This window comes from Sporisorium graminicola, chromosome SGRAM_4, assembly GCF_005498985.1.
Source record: "Sporisorium graminicola strain CBS 10092 chromosome SGRAM_4, whole genome shotgun sequence".
In the NCBI taxonomy this organism is placed as follows: Eukaryota; Fungi; Basidiomycota; class Ustilaginomycetes; order Ustilaginales; family Ustilaginaceae; genus Sporisorium; species Sporisorium graminicola.
This window is the reverse complement of record NC_043734.1, coordinates 519,052-539,683: the sequence shown is the minus strand read 5'-3', so window position 1 is coordinate 539,683 and position 20,632 is coordinate 519,052. Positions and strand designations below refer to the sequence as shown.

Sequence of the window (20,632 nt, the reverse complement as noted above, 5' to 3'; positions counted from 1 at the left end):
AAGCAAAGCAGGCAACCGCTTGTCCGGGTACAGCGTGTGAAGAATGAAGTAGAGCCGCCTTGAAAGCCTTGAAAGCCAACCTCGAGCGCGAAAGAGTCGGGAGCCGGGTTGGAGCCAGATGAGTTAGGAGAGCTCGAGTGCACGGCAGCGACAGCAGCGAGTGCAGTTTGCTACGTACCCGGACGGAAGAGGAGATCGTGCCAAGGCTGAAGTGTGTGCGGTGTGTGCGGTGTGTGCGGTGTCCGGGTCGAGGCAGAGGCGCTGGGGCGCTAAATCTGGAGAGATTGGACGTCGCGCTGCCGCAACCGTGTTGGAGTGAGATGAAGTGAGTCAAGCCGGTAGCCAGCCTCGCGCGCCAGGCGAACGGTCAAAAGCAGATTGGTGAAAGGTATCCGAGAAAGCCAATGAAAGACACGGCTCATGTATCCGGTGGGTGCAAGGGAAAGCGGCGATGCTCAACAGCCGTCGCCTCGTTGCCGTGAATGTGGGTTGTGAGACTATCTCGAGATCGGTGAGCGTGGATGGTCCCCGGTCTGTTGCTCTAGTCGAAAGCGAACGGCTCTGCAATGGCGAATATGGCGAGATCGAGAGGGGACGGTGGGGAAAGAGCGCGTTGGTGTTAGAGAGAGAGGGAGAGAGAGAAGCTGAGGGACGAAGAGGCTGGGATCAAGGCGACGCAGGTTTCGACCGTTCCAACGTGCTTGCTGATCACGAACCTTTCCAGACGAGCCTGAGCGCGAGAGAAAGACAGAGACAGAGTCGGGCAAAGGCAGAGAGAGGCCCGAGTGCCAAAAGAATCGGAAAGTGTCAAAGCGCTAAAACGAGAAGGCCCACGCCCACTCTCACGCGTTCTTTTTCGTGCTTGTCGGAAGCTGGACCGTGAGCCTGCTGCTTGAATTCTGGAATAAGGAAAGACAGGCAGGCAGGGTGAGTCCACACAGGGTCAGTCAGCCTGTGAGTGCCAGAGAGGTCGAATTTTAAAAGTCGGCTTTCCCGCCAACCCTTTCTGTGCCTTACTTAGTCTCTGTCTCACCGTGTGTGTCTCTCTCTCGCTCTCTCGCTCTCTCGCTCTCTCTCTCTCTCTGGCTTTCTCTCTCCCACCCTCCCTCATACCTTGCCTTCCCTACGCGACCAACGAAAAACCGCACTAAAAACCCGCCTTCGCCCTTCCGACCTAAGCGAATCTATTGCCAATTCTACTGACCGCCCTTTTTGCCGTCTACCTCTGCTTGCCTCTGCGATGCTTCCACTTCAGGTCCTAGGAGGTAGTCTGCTTTACTATAGGTGTGAGCCCCCCTTCTGTGACCTTACATATGAGGAGTTGTTAGGCAAAAGGCAAGGCGAGCTTGAACAAGGAGAACAGGAACGATGTCAAGGTGCGCGGTCGTGCGGTCGTTCGCCGCGGCGGCTAATCTCGAAATTTGACAGGCGATCAAGGTGTGTGTTTGATGCGCAGGAGGACCCTTTCGATTCTTGGATGAATTCCCAGAACAGAAGCAGACGGCAGCGCGGGGCGATCTGCTCCTTGTTGCGAAATCGCAAGTTGCTGCCTCGATGCCCCTCAAAACTCTCTGAATTCAAGCAAGTAAACCTTCTGCTTTCACTGATCGGCTGCGTAGTGCGGCTGAGTGCGGCAAAAAAAGACTTGCCGTCTCGCTTAGAAGGGTGGTGGTCACTGACAAAGAAGATCGTTGTCAGAAAGAGAAAGAAGCGACAGGTTGTCAATCGATCTGTGTATCCCTTTCATGGATCGCCCAGTCCGTCTCAGCCTGCCTGTCTCTGTTTCCGTCTTTGAGATTTGCTTGAGGGCAGAGCGCGTCGCCTTGTCTCCTCTTGTCTGCATTGACAGACTTCGCCACTGTTGCTGGTCGCTTGGCTGGTTGATGGATTGCCCTTCTCAAGTTGCGTCTGTCAAAGAAGCAACGGAGTTGGAGTTGCTGCTGCGACACCATATCTTCCAACCGTCCTTTTTCTCCGGATCAACTCGGTCCTGCAGGCGAAAGCCGGCGAAACGCTTGTTTGTATCTTATAATCTCTCGCAACTTGATCACCCGAATCGATTCAGTGCCGTGTCTAACAGCTGCGTAGTGAGGAACTGCGCTTCCGGATAGGAGTCAGCTGGTGTTGTGTGTGGGTGTCTTTGAGGTGGGCATGGGCATCTCGTCACTCTGATGGCATCCATCACATCCACCTTTGGCAGCTGTAGCGTGACTCACTCTTTCTGGGAAATGCTTCGCAACAGGTATCGCAACTCGCCCATTTTATTCGTTCTCATCGAAACCCCTTTTGGTCCTGAGCAGGCAAAGGAGATTCGCGGATTCTAGAGCAACAACACTTGTGTGCTTTGACATGACAGCCGTCAGCGGTCGGATGTATCTGCGATGTTCGTATGACCGGAGGTCAGCGGCACACCCTTTTGTCGAATCGGCTCGGCATATCCGAATTTCGCGACCCCAATTTCGGCAAAGCTTTCTATGAAGTCCTTTTCTTGCTGTTGTGGTAAATCCAGAGGGGGCGTTTCGGATCGGGCAAAGTAGAGAACTCGTTCAAGCAGCTAACGCGACGCCGCCGCCCCGCCATTCTGCACATTGCGGGACGACCAGAAACAGTCCATCAACATCGAGCGTCGCCCACAGAAGCCACAGAAGCGGAAAAGCCCGCTGAGCAGACAGCAGACGACGTCTCTTCCTTGTTCCGATGCGGCGCTCCTGCCAAACAAGAGCACAGCGAACTGATATGTGATTGGAGTGTCGATCCGCCGTTTATCTCTTTGTTCCAACGTTCTCTCGCACGCGCTAGTGTCATTCGAGATAAGAGCCACAACGCACATGCTCAGGTTCTTTCGCGTGGCAGAATCGGAAGATCAATGGCCGGTCAACCTCGAAGGACGAAAGCGACAGATCGGTAGCTCCTGAGGTAGGGGCTGCTCGTCACCGATTGCCAAGCGTTCCTGGTGCCTCGCGTGTGGCAGGGCTGCGGCAGTGTCATGTGGACCTGCGTCGGTACAAAATCAGCAGGCGGAGAGATCCTCCAGTTGATCTTCAAAGCACCACAGCAAGTCGGCCCTCCGCGCTCCGTTCCGCCGATGCCGCGAGGGTGCAATTGTGCGGTTCTGCCCGCTGGCTGGCCTGCCCTCTTTCCCTTTTTAATCTTTTTGAAGATACTGTACAGTAGTCAGATCAAATTTCTCCGCCCCGCGAATTTTGAAGTGAAGAAATGGCCCGACGTATGTCTCTCTCCTTGTGTGTCGGCCGCGCACGTCTTTTTGCCTCTTGCCCCTTTTCTTGATTGGTTGGATTCCCCCCTCTGAGTCTCCTGTACACCCCTCTCTTCCAGAGCTGGCTCTGTCTGGGCCTCGTGGCGTTCAATCTGCCGGAACAGGCTGACGCGAAGGGCTGACCCACTTTTCTTCGTCGCCGATTCCCTTGCTGCCTTTAGCCCGTCACGAGGAAGCACAGCGCGGATCACTAGATGTCGTTTGTGCATGCGTGTGCGCGTGCCTGCGGGTGAGGGAAGAGGTACTCGCCATCGCCATCAACAGCCTTGCTTTGCTCGGTGCCAGGTCGGTCATTATCCTGCCATTTCATTGACTTCAGTCGAAGGAAAAAAAAAAACACAATTACGAACCGAAACAATTACGAACCGACGTTTCCGATTCGCCCGGTTGGTCAAATGGACCCCGCGTTTTCTCCTCTCTGTCCTTGCTCGAACCTCTTTCCTTCGCTGCAACCTCGGTCGTAACCTTTCTTCGTACCTCTCTCCTCGTAGTGGCGCTGTCTTATGTTGAGCCAGAAGTGAGTCAATTCCATACAAGGTGGACACGCTTCTTGGCCGAGCTGGTCCGGGTCGGGTTGGGCTTTGCTGCACCTGGTGTGCACACCCCACTTTTTCTATGGGGGGTTTTTCCCCTCGCTTGCTGGTTTTCTCCCCGCTTTTGAATTGCCTCGCTTGGAGTTTTTCGCATGGCGTGGCGGGTTATTTTCTCCGCATCTCCCATTTTGTCTTTCACTCGCGCAGACACACTCTCTGGGGTCTAGTGCCGCTTCTGTGCTCCATTCCTGTTCCGCCCCGCTTCTTCAGAACCTGAATCTCGCATGAACAGAGCTCGTGGCTCACTGGGACACCCCAGTTCTGTCTCGACTTCAGTCGAGAGCCGTAGACAACACGGCGGAGAGCTCACCAGCCGTCTTCGCCTCTCTCTCTTTCTCTCTCTCTTCTTCACCGGCCAAGCTCGGTCGGCAAATTTGTCAGGCCTTCTCTCTCCCTTTCGACTGCGCCTCGTCGTCCTCTTCTTCTCCGGCCCTGACATTTGTACAACCCAGTCTCGCTTCGTTTTTGCCCTGCCCTGCCCTGCCTTGCCTTGCCTCGATAGTCGCTCCCCGGGACCCGTTTCGCCACGCTCCACCCCTGCATCTCGGCGCAACTCTGCCAACGTCTCCAGGATTTGTGTCTCGTGGCTCTCAGACTCAGGAACCAGCCAACGCATGTCCGCAACGTCCCGTTCACACTTGCTGTCCTCCGTCTTTCTTCGCCTCTCCTCTTCTTGGCCCTGTTTCTCCCAGCCTCCTCCTTTCCTCCCCACCCACACACTCTCCCGTCGCCATCCCTTCATTCACGTCCGCGTCCTCCCTCATTGCCCATTGCCTTGCTCGTGCCTTGACCGCGATCAGCACCTCTCCTGAGGCCTAGCAACCTTGATCTCGCCGTCCAATTCTCTCTGACCCTCTCCTCTTCGTAACGGATACAACCCATAGCCTCGACCCGCGCGGTAGCTTCGTATTCATAGCCTCGTCATCTCCTGTTCCTGCGAAGGTTCCATCTGCATTACTCAGCAACGGCACTGCCAGGGAAACAAGGCACAATTCGGTTTACAGATCATACCCGGCTCTCGTCAATTCTGTAGCTGAGCTTTCGCCGCCGAGCTGGTTGCGACTTTCGCTCATCGTGTGCAAAGCGGCGCTGCCACCCCTCCTAATAGTCGCTGGCCCCTATTCTATTCTCTCCCTTGCGCCTTTCACATCATTATGGCCGGGTCGGGCGATCGAAGTACCTCACGCGAGGCAAGGGTGCCAACATTGGGCCTGGCGCTTTCCCGCCAAGCCGATGGACCTTTGGCTTCGTCCAACATACGACGTCAGCCACTCTCTCCCCCTCTACTACCGGCCGCGTCTGCAGGCTCAGCAGCCGCCTCCTTACCCCCGCCACCTCCGACTCGACTCCACTCGTACCATCACCCCATCGCCGCATCCTACGCATCCAGCAGCAACAGCAGCAGCAGCAGCAGCAGCTATTTTGACCGCAGTCGACAGCCTCCACCGCCGTTGTGGAAAGAGCAACGTTCGCCTCCCCTCGAAGATCGAACGTCCGAAAGCGCAGTATCGCCCTCGTTTTCGCGCGTGTTACCACCTCTGTTGAGTTCAAATTCAAGCAGCAACGTCTTTCAGCTGCCTTCCATGTCCGCCAGCCTACCATCCTCCGCGTCCTGGCATGGGGCCTCCAACGGAGCCAACGTTGCCCCGTCCTTGTTCCGAGGCGCAGCGCAAGGCACCGAGCCGCGCAGGCCAGGCCACAATTCCAAGCTCTTGTCGCTCTCTGGTCAGTTTAGCGACTTTCCTGGTCCAAGCAGACCTCTCTTGGCCGAAGCTGCGCCTGCTGGAATGACCTCTCCCGGTAGCGACGAGGCCTCGCCGGCCGGTCGTAAACCGGTGAAAGCGCATGTACCCTCGGCCTGCCTCAATTGCAAACGTGCGCATTTGGCGTGCGACGTGGGCCGGCCGTGTCGCCGCTGCGTCAACCTAGGCAAGAGCGACACATGCATCGATGTTCAACACAAGAAGCGCGGTCGCCCGCGTCTCAAGGACCGCCCTTCGTCACAGGCGGGTATGACCACGCTGCAGTCGCTCGAGGGCAAGAGCGACAACTCTGGCTCGCCCGCTTCCGCATCGTACGCACGTCAATCTCCCAGCTCCGAGTCTGGATATTTCCGTTCGCCATCGCGCGCTAATGAGCTCTTGTCGCCCCCGTCGCTCTCTTCGAGCACGGTGATGCACGTGTCCGGCCGCACGCACGGTGCCGGGGCGCACCCACGCAGCGCCTCCAACTCGGTCTCTGCTTCGAGCTACCCTTACTCGCGACCGGATCATGTCCATTACCCCGTGGATGTTTCTGGCAGCCATGGAGTTGGTCATCCGACCCCTTCTTGGTCGTCACAGCAGTCTGGATCGCATGCGTTCGGTGCTGCTCCCCCGGTGTCTGGACGACACCACTCGCACTCGATTTCGTACGAGCAGCAGTATCACCCGCAAGCGTACCAGCGGTCCCCGCCGCAGCGGCAGCTGCAACAGGCACCATTTCGACACGCGCCATACGGTGCGCAGCAGTCGCCTGGTCCACACGCGGCGGCGTCCGAACTTGACACTTCGGACGGTGCGGTGTCGGCAGTTGTGACCATTATCTGCTCGACCAACCTGCAGTGCGCTCGCATCTCGGAAGAGTGCATGGCGCTACTCGGTTATCAACCGACCGAGCTGAACGAGCGATCGCTGTTTGAGCTCGTACACCCATCCGAAGCGGGTCGTTTGCAAGAAATTTGGAGCTCGCTGATTGACCCGGTAGGCGTGATCCCGCAAGCGGTACCGGCTGCTGCCGACGTGGTACGGAGCACACCTGCGGCCCGGCTCATGGCACCAGCAGCAGGCACAATCTTTGTGCAGGAGGACATGCGTTTGAGACAGCGCAACGGGATGTATGACTTCTACAGCGTGCGACTGCACCTGGGAGGCGGCTTTGGTGTGGATTTGTACCGAAGGGAGACGCTGGATCGTGCTTACATTGTTGCGAGCCTGCTCAAATTGGGTAACGATGCAGTGCACCCTGACCCGGCCGTGTTGCGCTCGCCTTACTTGCACGATACCAGCCAGGCTGCTCAAGGTTTTCGTACTCCCTCTACTCCCTCAGCGACCGCACGAGCTGCACAGCCTGCGGAGCAACAGCAACGGCGTCAGCGTTCTGAATCGGTCCACCTGCAGAGGCCTACGCATCTCGAGAGCAACATGCGCAGGAATAATGCACCACCATCGCAGCACAAGATGGAGACGGCCAACGTGTCCCGAGGCGTCAAGCGCAACAGTGCCGAGATGGATCAAGACGAGCCAGCCACGTCGTCTGGCGCAGCACCTCCTCTCAACGCATCGTATGCCAAAGAGGGCGGTGCCAACACTTCTTTGTATGGCAGCGCATCCAAAGGTGCTACTTTATCACCGCCTCCCGCGACACGATCAATGCTTACCGAGCGCCCGCGCGGCTCCACGAGCCGTGACGGCATCTTGTGCTGATCGCTTCCACTCCGACCAAAACCACACCTCGTTTTTGTAATTCTAGTTTCGTGTACTGCGCTCAGCCACCGGGCAACCTGAAACGTAGTCGCACCTTGTTCTCACGACCGTGTGGCTCCCTTGGATAGTTGTGTGAGCTTGCATTGATCTCATCGCTTGTTCTTCGAATCGCGCTGTGTTACTGAAAACATGCGGAGCACATGGCAGGTAGAAGGAGGGTCGGTTTACTTGTCTGTTTTTATTAAAATAATGTTTTTATTCTGCCTCTGGAAGACGTTTTCGAAGATCAAGAAAATTTGGCGCGGTTGGAAGCGCCGAAACGGATCCTTTAGTCGTCTGCGCCTGGCCATCTTTCTACGAAGCGACGAATGGATCTTCGATCTGCGCCGCCACCTTCACAATCCTCACTGGTGTGACCTTTCAAGCTTCCTTCTCCATACCACGGTTCTGAGATTAGGAAGGGTCCACTATCATGCCGAACCGAGGGCTGTAAACATCGTCCATCGGTCTATCACCATTCTCGAGCCTTGTCCGGAAAGCCATTCCTCATCTCGATCTTGGACAAGCGTCAGACAAATTGGCGCGGTAGCTTGTCAGCCAAGATCCCCTTTCGCCCTTCGTTTACCGACTCATACGACGGCAAACACGAGCTGCCCGACATGATTTCACCTCGCAAGCAAGTGGCGCACGCCAATGCCACCAAACAAAAGCACAGAAAGAAACGCGGTCGAGCGTCCGACATCAGCTTCAGCGTCAATGCTGGCGACGGCGACGGCGAACCTCCCTCCACTCCTCGCAACCGTTTTGCGCCTCAGCCTCATGCCGACATCATTTCCCCTTTCGGCCACCGATCTGTCCAAAACTCGCCCATGTCCGCTCAACCTTCCTCCCCTTCCGTCATCCTCTTCAGCGGTCCTGCTAACCGTGGCTTCGAGCGAGTCCACGATGAAACGTTCCCGCACGATCTACAGCTCCTTCAAAACATGGCCAGATCCAAGTTCAAGCTTGCACCCACTGCTCCCGTCGAGATGAGCTACGTCAACCCGGACGGCGTCGTCTGCGACCTAAACGATCAGTACGATCTCAGGGCGCTTGCTGTACATGCCAATCTTGCTCAGAAGCTCAAGGTCCTCGTCACGTCGTCCGAACTTTCGAGTTCATCTCCTGCGTTAGATTCGGTTCCAAACGGTTCATCAACTTCGGATCCAATCCAGGTATTGCAATCCAACAGTCCCAATGAATCGACACCTACTGCCACACCGGTGCTTCCGCACGGCAACGGGCACCCTACTGCTAAGCGCAAACGCAAGGACGATTCGCCGCCACCCACAGCTTCTTCTTCCGACCCAAAACCACATGCTTCCCCAGCAGCCCCCATGGCCAAGAAGCACAAGGGTCGACCACACACATTGAATGCCTGTACACCTGCACCTACACCTGCCCCTCCCGCTCTAAGCGCATCGCCATCCGTTCCCGTTCAAGTTGCACCTCCTCAAGCGCCAGCCTCACAGCCAGCTGAGAATGTAGTAACCGTTCAAGAGCAAGTCCCTGCAGAGACACCGAAACGCGGCCGTCCGAGAAAGAGTGCAGCGCCGGCTTCTCTCCCAGCTTTTCAGTGCGCATCCGGTGGGTCAGCAGAGGTTCCTGTAGCGACGCCAAAACGTGGCCGTCCGAAGAAGAGCGACGCCACCACTACCTTTCAGACTGCCACCTCGGCTGCGCCGGCAGAGGAATCCGCTAGCAGCAGTGCAAGGGCAGTGACGGCCTCGGTAGTTCGACCGGCCAGTACTCAGCTAGATGAAGCTTCTACTTCCTCGCAGCCAGAATCTGCAAATTCCAGTCAAGCGAAAGCTGCAAAGTCTCCAGCCGCCGCCAAGCCTCGTGGGCGGACCGCAAAGAAGGCTCTCGAGGTTGCCGAGGACGCCGCGCCAAGTGCTGCCGAAGCTCCTCAAGAAGCTGCAGCCCGAGCAGTTACTGCGCCCTCAATTGTCTCTGAGACCCCTGCACCACCAGCAAAGAAGGGGCGTGTCTCAAAGGCTGCCACGGCGACACCTGCTCCCCCCACCGTGAGCGTGCCACCAACGCCGTCAGAGGTGGTCGCAGCACCTGTCAACGGGGCTGCGACGCCTCGGGGTGTCTCGATTGCAACAACTCCTGACGCAGCTACTCCCACTGTCCCTGAAGCTGCAGCAGCGCCGGTCAAAAGAAAGCCTGGACGACCGAGTAATGCCGCCAAAGCGGCGGCAGCGGCTGCTGCTGCTGCTGCTGAGAGCTTGCGTCTCTCACAGACTGACGCTACGCCAGATTCCGCAAATGAGGCACCGACAGCACCTGTCGCTCCGATAGAGGCAAATCCAGAGACACTCGACGACGTTCCAGCTCCGCCGGCTAAGAAACCCGGTCGCCCACCCAAGACGGTTAAGATCACCGAGCCTAGCAAAGCTGCTGATGCCTCTGCTGCCGTTGCTGCCGAATCTGCTCCAGCTATTCTGGAAGTAGCAATTAGCACAGCAGAGACCGCACAGTCGGGACAGGACACAGTCAGCGCAGCGGGTGCTGCTGCTGCCAACGGCGCCGATCAGACCCTGCCGAGCGGTTCCGGCTTGCCAGTCCCAGAAACAATTCCAGAAGAGACAGCTGGCCCTTCGCCCTCAGCAGCGTCGGAACGATCTACCATCACTTCCAAACCTCAAGCTTCCAAAGCGAAGAGGACCCCCGCTGCAGCAAAACCCCTCGTGGCCGCTGACTCGTGCATGGTCTGTGGTGCTGAGCCGTCGCACGACGACGACGACCAGTGCCCTATCTGGCAGGGCGGCTCGCAGGCGATCCTAGACCTTCTCGCCATGTTGCGAGGCAAGAAAAGCAAGACCAGGAACGACAAGGAGGTCGTCAAAGTATTGCACAGCTGGCTTAGCAAACAGTTTGGCGCGCCCTCTATCGACTTTAGCGCAAGCCAAGACACGACAAAGTCCTCGCAGGCGACTCCCAGCGCTCCAGTTGCAACTTCGTTCGCTCCAACAATCGCCGATGGCATTTCCAGCCGAGCTGATGCAACTCCGGCTCCAGCGGGCGACTCTGTCGACACCGACCGGAAGTCTTCAGCAGCTGCCAAGAAGGAGTCGCGTCCGAAGGCCGCGGCTTCCGAGCCTGCTGCGGCGAGCAAGGTTGTTCTGGTTCGCGCGACGCCCGAGCCGGGGTTACCATCACCTGGTACTGCAGCGAACCCTACGGATGCAGAGACGGCGCCGGCTTCCGCCTCGCCTGTCAAACCGGCAGCACGCGTAGCACGCGGTCAGGGCAAGAAAGCAGCCTCTGGTGCAACAGCGAAATCGACAAAGAAGGCTGCCGCGGAGACCACAACCGCCACCGAGACCGAGCCTGAGCCTACGATTGCTCTAACGCCGTCGTCAGCGGCGCAGCCGAGCTCCTCGCAGTCTTCCGGGGCGCCTGGTACCGGGCTGAGAGCACCTTCCGAGTCGTCGGAAGCCGAGCTGGCTACCAGCCCGATGCTTTCAGCTGTGCCACCTGCCAACGACGATGCGGATGTGGATGAGATGCCCTCGCAATCTCACACCCGACCTAGCACTGCAGCGGAGCAATTGGCGGAAAGACAGCGGAGGATGAAGCTCGCTGATGAAGCTGCTCCTGCTGCTCACGCGCCCTCGTCGAGCCCGAGATCGAGATCCGCTTCGATAACGAGCTCGGACTCCTCGCATGGTGGCGACAGCAGCGATGAGGAGACAGATCGACAGAGCGATGTTGAAGCGACTACGCCCAATGCTGATCGCAAGGCGATAGTGAAGCGGACAAAAGCGGTGTCGAGCAAGGCGCCACCTTCGCCAGCAGCGTCTGCCCAGCCGCGTCGAGCCACGGCAAGCAAGGGAGCGACATCATCGGACTCAAGCGGTACTTCGTCTTCGGAATCCGAAACGGAGTCGGAGCCTGAGATGACGCAGAAGAGCGCATCTCAGAGCGCTCCAAACGGGCTTAAGTTCAAGACGCCCAGCACAAGCAAAACATCGCAACGTTTTACCGCTCCTCACAATCCGTTTCTGCGTGGGTTGACGCCGGTTTCGACGAAACAGAGCAATGCCACTGCTGGCAGCAGCAGTCAGCGACCGACGCCATTTACGAGGTTGTCGGAACTCAAGCCTGCTACGCTGCGTCAGAACCTTTCGCAGCCGGGTTCGCCTTTGAGCACGGGTGGTTCGACGCCGCTTAGCGCGTCTAGTCAGATGCCGTTTTTCTCGAGTCAGCATGTACTCAAAGGAAACGGCAGCGCCAATGGAGACGTCATCGTAGCAGCAACCGCGGGAGCACCCGAGATGGGCGAGCAAGCCAGTGCTTCTGACGATGACGACGACGAAAGCAGCTCCTCGTCGTCTTCGTCGTCGTCGGAGGACGATGTGCCAGCAAGGGGCGCCAAACAGTCAGCTAGAGGCGGTGCTGCGTCGGCGGTAGCCAAACGAGCCGGAAAGCGTGTCGGTACCACGATGGGCAAGCCGGCGGCTACCAAGAAGCGGAACAAGGTGTTTGACGTGTTTAGCTGAGGCGGAGGAGCTCGCTACTGGTTTTTTGACCCTAATTCCAAACATGCTGTCACCTGAAGCGCCGAGACATTTCGTGTACGAGCGTGCGCAATGTGATGCAAGTAGTCATGAGAAGAAGGATGTTTGGTGTCTGAAAGATACTTTAGTATTGTAGCAAAGCGTGCGCAGTGACTAGTAGTAAAGTCTTTGAATCTTGGGCTGTTCGCCGTTTGGGAGAAGGTGTTTGGGAGGGATCTGGATGGATTGCGAAGTGAATTCGTCTGCGTAGTGCAAGAGACCCACCTTGGGCATGATGTTGTATTTGAGGGTGAAGGTTGTGTTTTGGATTCCTCTGTTTCGCGGGGCGGGTAGAAAGAGCGATGGAAGGGGGTTAGAAGAATGGTGCGAGCATTCAAGGAAAAAAGGGGGGTGGAAGGGACTCACTTGAAGGTTCGACCGACTTCACGGAAGCCGTACTTGTTTTTGGCGGTGTTCAATGCAACATGAGCGTCCTGCTTGGAGCGCAGGATGCGGTCCCAAATCACGACCTCGTTCTTGACGTGTTTCGCCGAATCGTAGCTGGCGGCCAAACTGACAAAGACCTGTTTAGTGTTCCAATCGAAGAGCGGCTCGAAGTCGGCGTCGATGTTGAAATTGACCTCGACAAAGTCTTGAATGTTGCGATCCATATGCCATGCTGCTTTGGCACGCACCACTTCGAGCTGGTTGATCACCACTTTGCCTGTAGGTTTGTGCGTGCCGAAGCGGGTGAAGTCGATGAGCACCACGAGAACCAGCACGATGGTGGTGGCGAACGCCGAGACCGCGTTGAGACGCGAGAGTGTGCTGTGCATCGTGGGCGGGATGCGATGCGACGTGATGTGGCAGCAAAGGGTGAGACGGTCAGTTGCGGAAGTGTTGGTGTGAGCGGTATGAACATTCCACGTCCGCAAAATGGACCCTGATATCAGCCAGGCAGATATCGGGGTCTCAATCGGCTGCGATTCCTTCATGAAAAAGTCTGACATCCTGTATTAAAAAAATCCGAACACGACAGTTTTGTTTGTTGCTTTCTAGTCATCTCCCCAAGTCCGTGAGATGCACCGACAGGCTTTGGCCTCGAGTACGCCCTGCTGGCGATCGGTACTAGGCATCGACTTGGTCCTCGCTTAGGCTTGAAACACACGTGTGCTGAATACAGTCGCTTGAAAGCTCTCAAACTCTAAAGGGATCGGCTAAGAGCAGGATGGACCAATAGACATCAAGCCTCGAGCGGTACCCAATCAAGTTGAGCCGCGGTATCCAAAGTAGAGGGCAGCGTTGCTTCGGCGAGAGGACGGACATGTGAGATAGCTTGCATAATTTCGCGTGATTGACATCGACCCAGTCAAAGGGAAAGCACACGGTCTGGGTGCGCCCTTCTCTGGGCAAGAAGATAGTAGTTGGAAGGACGAGATGGAGATCAGCGTTCTCGAACAAGCGGGTGCTACTAGGTGGTCGTACCAGTAAGCCGAGCCAGTTGAGTTTGAAACCAAGATACGATAGGAGGTTGTATGCATCGTAGCGTTGAAAAGGCGTTTGGCATCCCCACATAACGTCATGATGCTGCTGCAACGGTCAAGTTGAGTGAAAAATTTCTTTTTGACCGTCGATTCGATCTGAGGCTGCTTGTACGCTCGAGACGCATCACGCTGAGGTTGCAGCGACACGCTTCTCTAAAATCCTAGCGATCTAATGCTACGACAGTGTGAGACAGACGCTTGAATCGATAGCTTTCCGCCATGGTCCCTTTCGCCGATGGCAGCACGTCAAGGAATATGAGCATCGCCTCCCCGGTGACAATTTTGCGCGCAAGCTGACGGCTCAAGCTTACGGATGGACCCAGCAGCGTCACTCGGAGGCTCGCGAGCAGAGCCTGCAAGGCGGTGGAAACGAGAAGGTTCGAACACGGCATGATCGACGAAGTCAAAAGTGGCTTGCGATCTATGCGTCTCGGCGCATTTTCGGAGGCTGGCCGACGTGAGACCTGTACCGCCAAATTCACGCTGGGAAAAAAGAATGAAGAGAGCCGGTACTCCCGATCGCTGCCTCACTCGAGCTCTCTCAATGTTCTCTTTGTCTCTCGCCTTTTCACGCTTTGCATCAGTGCCTCTCTTCGTCTTCCTGCCCTCGTGTGTGTGCAAGAGGATCAAATGGCCTGTCAGCTGCAGCTTGGATCTAAGCGAGACGATTAGAGCTCCCCTCGCTTTGCTCGGTCACGCAGCCAGGACTCTTTGCAAGAATAAGCTCGATCCGCCCTTGCCCGGTGTAAGGCACCCATTCAAGAGATTGACTTCGTTGCTTTGTCACCACTCAAATCACTCTTAACCTCTTGACCATCACACACGTCGGTGACCAGCCCTTACTCCTCCTCTCCTATCGTCCGTCCTCAGCACGCGGCACGCTTTTATCACCATGGCATCTTCTGCTTCGACGTCATCACTTCCTTTCAGCCAAGGTGACGCTAGCCTTGATGTGCTGCCCGCCGAACTGCAAAACACCGTCCTGGAGGGCAAATTTGCGCAGATCAGACAGCAGCGTCAGGAGGCACGCACTGTGCTCCGTGAAGCTAAACAGCGCACACGCAACCAGCAGACCGACCAGCAGATTCTACTCCTCATGCAGGCAGATGAACGGCTTGCCGCACTCCTCTCGCAGGCGGCCGACTCGATGCGTGCCTTGTTACCCGTCAACCAAACGACGCTCGCTTCCTATACCGACGACGTAGGGGCAGCGGTCACCAACAGCGGCCACAGTACGAGCACGTCTTCTCACGGTCCGAAGGCATTCGAAGAAAAGGCGCAACAGTGGTTCTCGATCCTCAACGAAGTGCAGTACTCTCTTCGCAGCGCGGTACGCTTCCTGCGCGAAGCTCAACTCGCTCCTCTCACCCCTCCCGCTGCACCCGAGGCACGCTCCACCGGCCGAGCAGGCTCTGCTAGCCGTGGTCACAACTTGTCACTTCTCGAGGCTTTCGTCGACATCGGCAGTCTCGAAGGCACCACCTTCAAGCTTCCGCCTGCCGACCCTACCGCGCCCACCTCATCACCCTTTTCGAACCTACCAGAGTCGAACCTCAGCTTGCAGGCACTTCGAGAAAGGCATCACAACTGGCAAGCGCTCTCGAGCTCGCTGCAACAGATCAACCAGTCCATGACAGAGAACAAGACCGGAAATTTTACGCCCTCGCCCGAGCTGAGCTTATTGGAAAGCATCAAGAACGGCTGCAGCTCGGATAGGATCCTTCTCGATGCGCTTGTTAATACCTAATACCAACAGCATGGCTCAAATTGTTGCAGCTTGCCACTGTTGCGATTGACCTGCGTTTGTATGTATCTGGAGTCGCCCTCCCCCTTTTTTCCTCCAATGCTTCGGCCGCACCATACACCTGTATTTGTACTTGCCTTCTTCCCTCTTGCTGCCCCTGCTGCTTCTCTCATTGGCCACTCTACTACCCAGCAAAATTCGATGTCACACTCTTCCATCGTTTGTGCTTATGAACTGCGACGAGACGTCTGATGTTTGTGACTTGTTCCCGCGGAGAGTTGAGTCGAGGTGATTTTCGTGCTTGTCCAACAATGTGAGATCGACAGCTGCGTGTCTTATACTGAAGGCCCCGAAAATCAAGCAGCGGTCGGTGTCCCGGCCTCGTGGCTGTCGGTGCGATTGCGTGTTGTTGTGCGTTTCAGGGTGTGTGTCGTTCGAGCCAACGAGACAATTGCGTCCCCGAAGGTCGTTCCTTCCTTCTATTCCTTTCCCACTCAACGCTCGTCCTTCGTTCCTCAAGCGCTATTGTCCACCATGTCGCGCGTCACACAGTCTAGGCAACAGACCGAAGCAAACGCTAAGATTCTCCGTGCGTTGGTCAAATCCGCCGACAACAAGGTCTGCGTGGACTGCAAGAAGAACGATCCACGATGGGCCAGTTGGAACTTGGGATGCTTCCTCTGCATCCGTTGCTCGGGCATTCATCGTTCTATGGGCACGCACATCTCTAAAGGTATCTACATCCCAATCGCTGCTCCTCTTGTGACAATCTTGCAACCGCTGTACTGATTCTTTCTTTTTCTCTCATTGATGCCAACAGTCAAGAGTATCGATCTTGACATTTGGACTCCTGAACAGATGGAGTCGGTCCAGAAGTGGGGTAACCGTCGCTGCAACCTGTACTGGGAAGCCCACTTGAAGGCCGGTCACGTTCCTGCCGATCACAAGATCGAATCATTCATCCGTAGCAAGTACGAGTCTAGGCGATGGGCCAAGGATGGCCCGCCCCCGACCGATCCGAGTGTTTTGGATGGTGGGCACGAAGCTCCTGCTGCTGTTACTGCTAGTACGTCTACCGGAACTGCTGCTGCTCCTGCTGCTCGAGTGGCTCAAAGCAAGCCTGCTCCTGCCATTGATCTTCTTGACGACCCTTCGCCCGCACCCGCCTCCGCACCAGCAGCAGCACCAGCAAGGACCACAGCATCAGCACCCAGATCAGCACCAGCAGAACCAACAACAGCGCCCAAAATCAGCAATGGCGGAGGTGGAGGAGGAATATTCGACCTTGACTGGCACGAACCCTCGAGCTCGGCCAACACGTCCTCATCGGCCACCAGCCCCACCACCACCTCCTCCGGCACCAAGGGCAAGAACGATATCATGTCCCTCTTCGCCGCCAAGCCTGCCGGGCCTGCCCCGGCGGCTAATAGCGCTGGTTTTGGCGACTTTGGCTCGTTTGCCACCCCCTCGTCGAGCGCGAACAATGCGTCTTCTGGACTGGGCGGCTTGAACTCGTCCTTTGGCGGTCTGGACCTTTCTGCGTCTGCTAAGCCGGCAGGGAATGGCGCTTCGTTTGCTGCTGGTGGCGCGGGCGGCAACCCCTGGTCGGCTAACAGTGCTGCTAGCAGTGGCGCAGCGGGAGCAGGCGGAAGTGGTGGTGGACTTTTTGACACGCAGGACGTCTGGGGCTCGTCGGGTGCTACTGCTGCGACTACGGCGGCGTCGAGCAAGCCGAAGGACGATGCTTTTGCTGATATTTGGGGCGACTTCAAGTGATTGCGCATCTGTGGAAGTCTGCTTCCCTTTGTGTTGCTCCTCCGTGTAAGTTACGTGATGCAAAAATGATACGGATGCAGCGCTTAATCCATCTGTCTGATTCTCAGTGCGTGTAGACTCGGGTGTGCAGCCCTCCGGTTGAGTGCCGAGCAGACTCTGATCCAAGTTGACAAATGTGATTGAGTGGAACTCGTGAGATGCGTGAAAACAGAAGCAAACGCTGTGTGACACCGGAAAGCCGAACCTAAGCGACGCTCTCGATCCGACTGCTGGACGACTGCAGATCCACATCGTTACTCGACTCGCCTTCGCCCACACCCGGGCCCAGCGTCGGCCTCGCCCTCTGCTCGTCATCGGCCTCATCGTCCTCATCGCCCACGACAGCCGTGTTACCCTCCAAGCCAAACAGGACATCATCTCGTCTTCTGGCCAACAAGCTCGCTTCCTCGACCAGCATGCTTCGGTACTTTTCATCGATGCGGGACGAGGCGCCGCTCTTGCTGCCTCTTCTCAGCCCTGCGCCGCTGGCGTGACTGCCAGGGAATCCCGAGCGCGCAGCGGGTTCAGCTTGCAGGTTGGACTCGCTTTCGGCTCGACTTGTGTGGACCAGGTGGTTGTTGCGCGCGAGGATGTTCGAGGGTGCCGCCTCGCTGTCGCTGTGTGGACGCGTGTCACGTTCGTCGGATGCGCGTAGAGTCTCGACTTGCGCATGTGCCGCGCTCAGCGGAGGAGATTTGGTAGTCGAAGAAGAGCGAGGAGAAGAGATGCTCTCGGGTTTGGCATTGCTGTGTGATGCCGACGGGCCGTGAGATTGTGATGCAGGCTTGGGGCTCGAAGTGGACGACAAAGCTTGACGGTGCCTTTTGGGGATCACCATGATTGGACCGTCATCATCATCGTCGTCGTCGTCCTGATTGGCACCTTCATCATCTGCATCCTCCTGCACAGCTTGCGGCGCCATCGTCCCCGTCACTGCGACTTGGCCACTACCGCTGCCGTCTTTCTTTGTGTCGATTTGGCTGACCGGAGAAGCTCCAGCCGAAGCCGCCGAGATCGAGGCAGGAGCATCGCCCAGATTCGCGTTCTGCGCAAGCATCGGCGACCCATTTCGGCTCGTCGCAGCACGCACACGATGCTCAGCCCCCTTTCTCTCTTCCGCCTCGGCCAGCTCCCTCTCCTCGTCCATCTTGTCCCTGTACTCTTCAAACACCAACGACATCCACGTGCCCAAGAACCCAATCACCTGCTTGGCCTCGGGCATCAACGACGACATTTGCAGAAAGCCGTGACTCCATCCTTCGATGATTCTCATCTGCACCCAGTCTTCGGGCGATTCCTGCTCGATCGGATCGATGGGCAGCTTGGACTGCACACCAGAGGAGATGGGCGTCGTGCGCAGGCCCTCTCCGAACCGAGACGAGGCCATCGCACGGCGTCGTTCCAGATCTGCTTTTTTGGCCAGCTTGGCTTCGCGGATGCGGCCGGCCATGATGACGGTATCGTCGCACAGCGGGTCTTTTTCGCCGCAGATGAATAGCACGGGTGGAAACTCGGCCAACAAATGCGCTGGCGTCACCACGGGCGAGAGGAAGTAATCGTGATCCAGGTCCGGTTGACGTTTTGGCCCGATATACAGGATGGCCATAGCACGCAGCATGCCCTGCGTGATGATCCGATCCTGAAAGTAGCCGGCCATCGAAGTGATGGTGAGACGCGTGTTGAACGGAGCGCGCTTCTGCTCCTTGTTCTTGCTATCTGCCGCCTCTGCCGCTTGCTGCAGTGCCCTTTGCTCCTTTTCAAACCTTGCCTGTGCTCGCTTTTCTTCGCGGTCCGCAATCTCATCCAGCATCGCCTGCTTGGCCACCTGGCCCCACGGTAAACCGCCCTTCTCCCACGAAGGAGTCATAGCGCCCTCACCCCAGATGCGATCGTACGCAGAATCAGAAGGAGTGGAAGCGCCATTCTCGTCCGAGGTTGGATCGACCTCTGCATAGCGTGCACGCTCGTCGAGGTGAAGCTCAGCGGTGCGTGTGAGCGACTGGTACGAACGAGCGTCTTTAAGTCGTTCCTTGCTCCTGGCACGCTTTGCCTCGGCTCGCCTGCGTTCCGTAGAGCCGGCTGCGTTAGCTAGGCTGGCAGCGGATCGGCGCCTGGACGCGCGAAGCGGCGATGAAGCGGAGGACGCGGCAATTTCGGACTGGTGTTGCGCCAAGTTGTCGAGATTAACCTCGCTCTGTTGACGCAAGAGGCGCAAATGTTCGGGCTTCATCCAGCTCGAAAAGCCAAAGTTGAGATTGGGATAGCTGAGCACCATGCCGATGGGCTTGGGCAAGGGCGGAGGCTGCTGGGCCTGCACACCGCCGCGTGAGGTAAGTGACGAATAGGCGAGCTGAATGCGCGGCTGCGGATACTGGATGACTTTGAGAACGATACCAGTCGCCAGATTGCCACCGGCACTGTCGCCAGTCAGGATGATGCGGAAGTTGGGCGAGCCCGACATGCCGATAACCTTGCCTGCTGTCTCGTGAAGCGTGCGGTAGAGATCGAAGCACTCCTCGAGCGCAAACGGGTAAGGATACTCGGGCGCCTTGCAGTAGTCGACGGAGAGGACGGGCTTCTGCATCTCTTTGGCGAGCTGTCGCAGGCGCTCCTCGTGATGCTGCGGGTTCATGCAAATGTATCCGCCGCCGCAAATGTCGAGGACAAGTTCCTCCTCCAGGCGAAGCTGCCGTTCGCTCTTTGCGTAGAAAAGCCAAGCTTTGCTCGGACGCGTGTGATGCGCTCCGACTTGCGGTCTGGGGATGAGGAGAGGACGTGCGATAGGCAGCGAGGGTCGGTGGAACCAGGTGACCAAGCGGATGTAGGGGTTGGTCGTCTTTTCCCAGGTGGTGCGCATCATCTCGACGGTGCAAAAGGCTCTGTACTTTCGAAGCTTCTCGTCGGCTTCGTTTGCGTAAACCATGTAGTAGACGGAGAAGACCATGCTCATGATATCTCTGACCCACTTTGGTTTGATGTTCATGGCGGTAGCGAAGCCGGCATCGAGCGCGGTGACGAGCCAAGTGGTGCGGTAAAAGTTTCGCGAGTACATTCGAGCGAGCGGTTCAGGAGCACCAAAGCCGAGGAGCGAATCGAGGTGTCGAATGGTGTAGATGCCAACGGAGCTGAAGACGACGATCTGCCACGGTGAGAAGCGCTGAAGCTTGGCATTGATCTTGCGTACGAGCGGACTTGGACCGTCGCGATTGCCCGTGACGAGAAACCAGAGCCAAAAAAAGATGACCGAGAAGATCTGGACTCGCTTGAGCCTGGTCGAAGGTCGACCGAGCAGATGATCGATCATGGTGGGCTGCTGCTGATCCTGAAGCTGAGGTGGTCGGCGGGCGATAGCCAGTGGCGAAGGTCCCCACTCGCTGCGAGAGGTTGAGAGGAACAGCCGACGCCGTTGCTGCTACCACCGGCGAAGGAAACTCGACAGATTTTGATGGTGGCAGGACAAGCAGAGCTTACGTCGCTGTGTTGCTGGTCATGGGAACAGTGTTGGGGGGCGGTGGAAGAGAGACAAAATCAGGCAACGAGCTGTTGTCGCTTATCGCCTGCCCAGTGACTTGGTGATGTGAGCTGGGTCAAGAAGGGATGAAGGAGCACAAGAGGCCGATAGAGCTGCTTTGTTCAAGGAACCGTTCC

General features: G+C 57.1%; 6 protein-coding genes across 6 annotated transcripts; 4 read left to right on the top strand and 2 right to left on the bottom strand.

Annotated features, from left to right (window-relative positions):
• Positions 1–5,024: 5,024 nt before the first annotated feature.
• On the top strand, positions 5,025–7,334 carry EX895_004656 (uncharacterized protein; the record flags this gene model as incomplete). The annotated part of the gene is made up of 1 exon (XM_029885250.1): positions 5,025–7,334. The coding sequence occupies one exon, from the start codon at positions 5,025–5,027 to the stop codon at positions 7,332–7,334; it is 2,310 nt and encodes a 769-aa protein (XP_029738492.1).
• Positions 7,335–7,993: 659 nt separating this feature from the next.
• EX895_004655 (uncharacterized protein) lies at positions 7,994–11,884 on the top strand (the record flags this gene model as incomplete). Its single annotated transcript, XM_029885249.1, has 1 exon — positions 7,994–11,884. One exon carries the CDS (start codon positions 7,994–7,996, stop codon positions 11,882–11,884), a length of 3,891 nt encoding a protein of 1,296 aa, XP_029738491.1.
• A 171-nt stretch (positions 11,885–12,055) lies between these two features.
• On the bottom strand, positions 12,056–12,717 carry EX895_004654 (uncharacterized protein; the record flags this gene model as incomplete). Its single annotated transcript, XM_029885248.1, has 2 exons — positions 12,056–12,215; positions 12,308–12,717. The coding sequence occupies 2 exons, from the start codon at positions 12,715–12,717 to the stop codon at positions 12,056–12,058; spliced, it is 570 nt and encodes a 189-aa protein (XP_029738490.1).
• Positions 12,718–14,317: 1,600 nt separating this feature from the next.
• Positions 14,318–15,172, top strand: EX895_004653 (uncharacterized protein; the record flags this gene model as incomplete). The annotated part of the gene is made up of 1 exon (XM_029885247.1): positions 14,318–15,172. The coding sequence occupies one exon, from the start codon at positions 14,318–14,320 to the stop codon at positions 15,170–15,172; it is 855 nt and encodes a 284-aa protein (XP_029738489.1).
• Positions 15,173–15,703: 531 nt separating this feature from the next.
• On the top strand, positions 15,704–16,945 carry EX895_004652 (uncharacterized protein; the record flags this gene model as incomplete). Its single annotated transcript, XM_029885246.1, has 2 exons — positions 15,704–15,902; positions 15,990–16,945. The coding sequence occupies 2 exons, from the start codon at positions 15,704–15,706 to the stop codon at positions 16,943–16,945; spliced, it is 1,155 nt and encodes a 384-aa protein (XP_029738488.1).
• A 244-nt stretch (positions 16,946–17,189) lies between these two features.
• EX895_004651 (uncharacterized protein) lies at positions 17,190–20,288 on the bottom strand (the record flags this gene model as incomplete). Its single annotated transcript, XM_029885245.1, has 1 exon — positions 17,190–20,288. The coding sequence occupies one exon, from the start codon at positions 20,286–20,288 to the stop codon at positions 17,190–17,192; it is 3,099 nt and encodes a 1,032-aa protein (XP_029738487.1).
• Positions 20,289–20,632: the final 344 nt, after the last annotated feature.